Raw genomic sequence first — 8,131 nt, 5'->3', positions numbered from 1 at the left:
ACACACACACACACACACACACACACACACACACACACACACACACACACACACCAGCAGTACGTCCTGCACAGCGAGTTGTAAGGATTTTTTTGCGAAATTTATGGATTTTTAGGGCTCTTTATACAGGTAAACGTCCAAAGAGGTTGACATGGAACCGGACCGAACTTCAGTCAAACAAGACCCAACATTTTATTCCTTATTTGAACTAGTGATACAGTATTGTGAGCAGCTGCAGCTGTATGCTTTTATTTTTTTCTGTCAGGCTGTCAGAGCGCTCTACCTCCTCTGTCCCATACTATGGTCACTCTCCATGTAGCATCAATTATGCTAATGCTAGCTGCCTGTCACTTTCTCTTGTCCTGGCCACACCTCCGCTCTCTAACCCCCACTTCCCCACCCACACCCCCTCTCCTACCCACTTTGATACATTTTTCACATTTCGCCTTGGGGCAGAGTTATCTTTTCACAGGGGAGTAAGATACACTTTAAAGAAGACTTGACTGCCAGCTTTTGCAAGGTAGTCAGCTCTCTCATTACCATAAATGCCAGCATGTCCTGGTACCCATTTAAAAGTAACGTTGTTAACTCTCCCAAGTTAGATGACTGCTTCAGCACGTTCCCAAGCCAATAGTGACGTAAAATGTGGCCCTTGGAGAGCTCTAATAGCAGCTTGGCTATCTGTTAAGATGAATATTTCGTTCTGTGTACACCAGGGGTGTCAAACTCCAGTCCTCGAGGGCCGCTATCCTGCATGTTTTAGAGGTTTTCCAGCTCCAACACACCTGATTCAGTGATTGAATTAATTCTTCAAATTGGGCAGAAGCCTGTTAATCACCCAGCGATCAAAATCAGGTGTGTTGGAGCAAGAAAACCTCTAAAACATGCAGGATAGTCAGTACACCCAAAATTGTCATCAAAAAAGTGAATTCAACATCAAAACATAAAAAGCAAACCTTTAGGAATTAAAGTTCGAAGGAATACGGTTCATTTAACTGGCCTTATTTCGGTAGTTTTCTTTAACAGTTTCTGATCCAACAAAACGTCTCATTCATCATCCTCCAGCGCACTGAAACCATAGAAGTCCTCCTGTTCAGTGTTGGAGTTAAACAAGCTCAGAAAAGCTGCGTCACATAGCGGTATCTGTTCAGTGTTGCTTTCTGTGTCGCTGTCCTCCCGGGGTAATGCTGGCTCTGAAGTTGTGGTGCCCTCTTCACGTAGCAGTCCAGCCTTTTGGAACCCATTGGTGATGGTGGACTCATTCACTGTTCTCACGCTGTTAGGATCCAATGGCAGGCATCAGGAAATGACGCATTAGGCCAGTTTTTGTGAATGTTTTATGACTTGCAAATCATTTTCAACCTATAATCAATTGAACACACTGCAAAGACCACATACCTAATGTTCGAACTGGTAAACTTTGTTATTTTTTGCAAATATTAGCTCATTTGGAATTTGATGCCTGCAACATGTTTCAAAAAAGCTGGCACAAGTGACAAAGAAGACAGAGAAATTTGAGGAATGCTCATCAAACACTTTTTTGGAATATCCCACAGGTGAACATGCTAATTGGGAACAGGTGGGTGCCATGACTGGGTATAAAAGCAGCTTCCTTGACATGCTCAGTCATTCACTTAGAAGGATGGGGCGAGGGTCACCACATTGTGAACAAATGCGTGGGCAAATTGTCGAACAGTTCAAGAACAACTTTTCTCAACGAGCTATTGCAAGGAATTTAGGAATTTCACCATCTACGGTCCGTAATATCATCAAAAGGTTCAGAGAATCTGGAGAAATCASTACACGTAAGGGGCAAGGCCGAAAACCAACATTGAATGCCCGTGACCTTCGATCCCTCAGGCGGTACTGCATCAAAAACCGACATCAGTGTGTAAAGGATATCACCACATGGGCTCAGGAATACTTCAGAAAACCACTGTCAGTAACTACAGTTCGTCGCTACATCTGTAAGTGCAAGTTAAAGCTCTACTATGCAAAGCAAAAGCCATTTATCAACAAGATCCAGAAACGCCGCCGGCTTTGCTGGGCCCGAGCTCATCTAAGATGGACTGATGCAAAGTGGAAAAGTGTTCTGTGGTCTGATGAGTCCACATTTCAAATTGTCTTTGGAAACTGTGGACGTCGTGTCTTCCGGACCAAAGAGGAAAAGAACCATCCGGACTGTTATAGGCGCAAAGTTCAAAAGCCAGCATCTGTGATGGTATGGGGCTGCATTAGTGCACAAGGCATGGGTAACTTACACATCTGTGAAGGCACCATTAATGCTGAAAGGTACACACAGGTTTTGGAGCAACATATGCTGCCATCCAAGCSACGTCTTTTTCATGGACGCCCCTGCTTATTTCAGCAAGACAATGCCAAGCCACATTCTGCACGTGTTACAACAGCGTGGCTTCGTAGCAAAAGAGTGCGGGTCCTCCCCTGGCCTGCCTGCAGTCCAGACCTGTCCCCCATTGAAAATGTKTGGCGCATTATGAAACGTAAAATACSACAACGGAGACCCCGGACTGTTGAACAACTTAAGCTGTACATCAAGCAAGAATGGGGAGGAATTCCACCTGAAAAGCTTCAAAAATTGGTCTCCTCAGTTCCCAAACGTTTACTGAGTGTTGTTAAAAGGAAAGGTGATGTAACACAGTGGTAAAAATGTCCCTGTGCCACCTTTTTTGCAATGTGTTGCTGCCATTAAATTCTAAGTTAATGGCTATTTGCAAAACAAAATAAAGTTTCTCCGTTCGAACATTTAATATATTGTCTTTGCATTCTATTCAGCTGAATATGGGTTGAAAAAGATTTGCAAGTCATTGTATTTTGTTTTTATTTACGATTTACACAACGTGCCAACTTTTCTGGTTTTGGGGTTTGTATTTGGTTGAGAAAGACAGACACACTGGAGGCACTATGTTTCTCAGCTGGTCTGGGAATGCCTTGGGAATCCCAACATAAATAATGGATAAACCAGAGTCTTCCAGAAGACCCCAAGCAGCTGTAACCTTTGGCCGGCTGGGTGACAGTGCAGAGTGCATTGTGCTATAAGGCAGGCTGGTTTGGTTTATACTTCTTTGTTGTTGCACGTGAGTGACAAAAAGTTGCGCAACCTCCGTCTGCACTCCCGCTGTGATCCCCCGGTGACAGCTGTCCTGTACATTGCCCCCAGTCAGCACTTCGAGACGTGGAGATTGCGGCTCGGAGCGTGATTGTGGGAGGGCAGAGGGAGGGATTACTATAATGTATCCCCCATGTCTTTTCCCAGTATAAGCACTCGATGCTGTCAGTGACACACACKCAGTTACGTCATCACTGGGCCGTAGCCGCACGTCTTGCATGAAGTATAAACAAAGCTTCGCTACTCTCAGAGGCTGTGTTCCCTAGGAGGACCTGGCTAGCTAGATTTTCATTTGCCAAGCTTCCAATACAGACAGTTTCTCCTCTAAAGCTACCATAAGACTACATTTATGAAATGCACCATCAGTATTAGGGGTCATTATTATTATTAGCTCTATTGTTCATAGAGGAATAGAGAACAATAGAGCTAATCAAGGCACTAATGACCTATTGTTTGGCTGATGGTCCTCTTTTGCCTGTGACCAACCTGTTTGTCCATGTGGAGGCAGTGCTTATAAGGAGTTCACCTGAAACTCCTCAGACTGAAGAAGTTTCTTGGAGGAGAGACGAAACAGTTCATTAAAGAAAAACCCATCCAGAAGACATACTTGTGTTTTTTTTCCATGTTAAAGTCCTGATATTTTTTAAATAAATGATACAGAATGTTTTAACTTTGGATAATGAAAGTGTGACATTCAAATAGATTAGCTTATGGTCAGAGATTGGTAGAGAACATGTCCTTTGGAAGGGGTGGGAAAATTAATGAACTGTCCAAACAAGATAAGAAGTCCTTGGTTACTGGGTTATTAGAGTTGTATGTATGCATGTTAAAATCACCAAGCAGATTTATGTTGGGGAGAGTACTGAGATGTTAGGAGGGGGGGGTAGTGAACTCACAGATAAATTCAGTATTTGGTTTCAGTAGACGATAACTAGTGACTATTGTGGTGGGAGATGGACAGTTGAGCTGTATGGTTATCGACCCGAATGACTGAAATGTCGGCCATGACTTGTGTCACTGGATTGGCAGCTGAAGATGTAACTGGTGATACTCTGTAGAGATGAAGGAGAGCAAGAAAGGAGGGGTTGTGTGGGTGGTAGTTTTGCACTGAGAACTGAAGATTGGCTGCTAAACTTCTGCTACCTGTTCTGTTGTGAAAGCCATCAGATTTTTAAAAGGATTTTAAGCCCCAGAAAAGATTAAAATTATCAACAAAGCACATGTTGCGTCCTCTGCATGCTGACTGGAGCCATGTGTGGAGGTTCAGGATCCTACTGAAGACCTGATCCACAGCCATGAGGAGAAATGGGTCCGCTGATGAGGAAGGATTTGAGGAATTCCAGAAGTTTGCGTGCGTGTGATGGCATTTGGAAGCAAATATTTTGTTTAACTGAATCTCCAAGTATGAGTGTTGTCGGATGGAAAAGGGAGCGAGGAGATGATGATAATGACCTAACTGGGCTGGATGGAGGGGGAAAATCTGTCCAACTTGACATGTATGATAATATTTAATGCAATTTTTTTCACTTACACTGGAGGTGGGTTTGAGTTTATTCATCATCCAAAACATTGATTGTTCTGTCAGCACATTGAAATCTCACTTCAAGCTTAGATCAAAACCTGACAGCCCTGTTTTTGATAGTAAAATGTCTGTTTTAAAAGTGAAGGTTGCAGACTTAGTAGGAAATGGCAAAGTTACTAATTATTTTTGCTTCTTTTCTCTAGTCTGCAGCATTGGGTGGAGCAGCTCATTTGGTTAATTTCTGCAGCACAGACACCATACCTGGGGTGCTCATGGCTCAACGGTACTACAGCTGTCCAATGGCTGGCTTCTCCATTCCAGCAGCTGAGCACAGGTATTAATAAAAAATGCTTCAGGTCTGACAGAAAATAAACTAAAATAAAACAACAAATAACTAATTTCAGAAGGAAAACATTTGATCTGCAAACAAAATAGTAGTATAGTTGTGAAAATTATTGAGCTTTTATTTGTTGGACTAGTTAGGTTTTAGTTCTGCTCAGGCTATTAATCCATGCAGAAAGATGTGTTTTTATGCAGAGTTGTAAATTAACTAAGTGCAAAACTGTGCCTCCTAGATAGAGTGAATTTAGTTGTGGTTGAATGAAAAGTATAAATATATAAAATTCTGATACCGTATTAGTTTGTACACAAATAAATCATGTCACACTCCAGCAGGAAATAATCATTAAAATAAAAGGACTGTACTTAAGAAGGATTTGTATTTCATGAATTATATTATTGCATTTGGCCGCACCCCTCGAATACATTTTTATTTTGGGGAAAATGTTTGGGCAGCCTGTATATATGTATATAAACTGGAACAGCTGGACTAGTGCATCATAAATTTAACATAAATTAATTATTTTAAAACAACAGTCATTTCTGCATTGTTTGTGGAGGTCACCTCCTAATAAATGTCATTACAGAAAATCTAACTGCTCATTTTAAATCAATACTTTTACTTTTAATACTTAAGTACAAAAAATATCATATACTTAAAGACCTTTAATCAAGTAATATTCCTAAAGGAGACTTTAACTTTTACCAAAGTAATTTTTGGTAAAATACTTGTACTTTTACTCAAGTATCACTTTGTGGATCACTGCTTTTATGTTTCTTACAGGATTTTATCAGTCCCTCTCAGTAAAGCTTCTACAAAAACAAAGAAGAAAATCCTTTTTCTACTCTTAACGACATCCGCAGCACTAAATTGTCACTCAGAAACTCATTAATCAACAAAAACAGAGCTTTAAAAAGCCCCGTCCACTCAAAAACATGTGCCAGACTCAAATRCAGAAATCAGGCAGAGCAAATTGCAATTTTGCAAAATGTCACAAAAAGCACAAAGTCACAGTCAGATTAAAAGCCTCAATGACTAAATGAAAACATTGTCAGAATAAAAGCATTGGCAGCAGGAAAAAAGCACTTCACAAGATCAATAAATTGCATATCTTAACAAATATTTTGTTTGCAAATTAAATTTGTACTTCTAAAATATTTTTTTAATGTTGTGGTTCATTCACTGTGACTTCTTTTATTTGGCTTTATTGATGAAAATACCATACTATTATGTAATCTCTATGGTGCCTTTTCAGGTTAGTTTGTTTTTAAAATAAATGTTTAGTTAAAAAATCTGAGGGAAAGTTGACACAGTTGATGGTTATCTCTTCAAATATTAAAGGATTTTTCTTTTCTCCTGGATCGCCATGAGTCTGTTCACTGTGTAAAGGTTTGACCTTACACTTCTTMTAACAAAGTTATAAGGAAATTATTTAGCAAGGATCTTTTACTTTCAGTAAGTATCTCAAAATGAATGGACAAAACACAATAAGTGATTTTCTCAGTGAATTTTGAGTTGATCTATCAATAAGTGCGATCATTTATTTACATAATCAAACAAAATCACTACTGTACACTTATGGTGACAACTTAATTTCCTATAAAAAGTTTTAAGAATCAATAACAATCTAGATCACATCCAAACTTAATTGTTTATCAATTCAGCACCTAAAATAGAACATCAAACATCAAGCTTAGATCTTAAATACCAGACATCTGAAGGCAAATAACTTAGGATTGGCAAGGCAAAGGTTTAAGAGAAAAGGAGGAAGTAAGATGTTRGCCACTCCTAATTTTTATCTTAAATGTGGAAAACCAGGGGACCAGGCGTCTCTCGCTTGCTGTCAGCAGCAGGAACACTAGTATCAAGCCAGCTTTTTACCTTGAAGATGGCAGGTAAACCATCATAGTCCAGGCAGCGTGAAGGTCGTGGTGTGGGCAAGGGACCGTTCAGTCCTTACTTGCTCCGACCTTCCGGGCAGGTACTTCTCAGCACCAGTCTGCAGCTCCATGTCAGCCTGCTTTTAAATCCACAGAGTTGTAGTCCTCTGTTTACCTGTAAAACACAAGTCCAAAGCTGCACCATGTTATTCTCACTGTTCAAAGAATATAAAWAAAACTCCATCTGCTGCCTGACACAGACAAGACTTCCTGAAGTTCCTGAGCAGCTGAGGTTGCAGCTCATTTATCTGGTTTTAAGTGAGAAATAAGGAGTTTGCCCAGTTCTAACTGTCTACGTTTTTCCAGGGTACATCCCGGTTTCATCTGGGTTAAAGTTCCTACTCGAACAGCCTGGCCAAAGGACTCTACACCCAGATACCCTGGATTCACAACAGCACTCTTTTCGGGATTTTAGTTGTTTACTGACTGGGATGATTTTTAGGAGTCTGGAAGTAAACTCCAGGGATATTATTTTAATATTTACTTACACACTAGGACAACCGGTCAGTAAAAGATAATAAGAACTCAGAAAATTTCCCATTTATCACTCTTGAGACAGCATGAAAATTGTGAAAAAAATACCAAAAATTTAATGTCCACACTGACTTTCAGAATTTTCTAGTTGTCATATTTTATTAATAAGCGATGTAGCAAGTACAGCAAGAATTAAAAATCAATCACACATCGGGACAGATTAAATGCATTAAACCCTTTAACTTTCCCTAAGCAAGTTGCTGTAATATGGTCAAAAATTATAAAACAGTAAAAAAAAAAACCCATAAAACATAAAATAATTTTAAATCAACTTCGGCAGAGACCAATCTTAAGCCATACCTGCATTGTGAGCTTTTCTGGTCTGAAAGCAAAATGCTGAACTGGATTCTTCTGATCAGAGCAAACAGCAGGTTGGAGCTGGCCTCTTCCTCCAAAGCTCTTACAGCTGCAAAAATACTGTTCACCTCAGCTGCCAGTAATGCAAAAATGCTTTATTTTCTGTTATTAGTTGATGCTAAACCTTCCTCCTTCAGCAGGAATCCAAGGTATCTAGTTGTAATCTGTGTAGTTCAGAAACAAAAACATGTTGACCTGTTCAGATGTTGTCTGATGAGAACTTTTTAAAAACTAGATACCACATAGTGGTAACATAATGACCCCCGCACGCACAAATACACCAGAACTCAGAAGACTTTATTCCTAATAAA

General features: G+C 40.0%; 1 protein-coding gene across 1 annotated transcript in view; it reads left to right on the top strand.

The window, feature by feature from the left end:
- Positions 1-8,131, top strand: part of nampt2 (nicotinamide phosphoribosyltransferase 2) — a gene marked incomplete in the record, with an annotated part of 35,395 nt that overhangs the window by 12,525 nt on the left and 14,739 nt on the right. The window contains 1 exon segment of the mRNA XM_014026378.1: positions 4,853-4,983. Coding sequence (XP_013881832.1) covers positions 4,853-4,983 — 131 coding nt within the window.

This window comes from Austrofundulus limnaeus, unplaced genomic scaffold (genome assembly GCF_001266775.1).
Source record: "Austrofundulus limnaeus strain Quisiro unplaced genomic scaffold, Austrofundulus_limnaeus-1.0 Scaffold548, whole genome shotgun sequence".
In the NCBI taxonomy this organism is placed as follows: domain Eukaryota; kingdom Metazoa; phylum Chordata; class Actinopteri; order Cyprinodontiformes; family Rivulidae; genus Austrofundulus; species Austrofundulus limnaeus.
The sequence above is the reverse complement of the archived record's forward strand: the minus strand, read 5'-3'. Positions and strand labels throughout refer to the sequence as shown.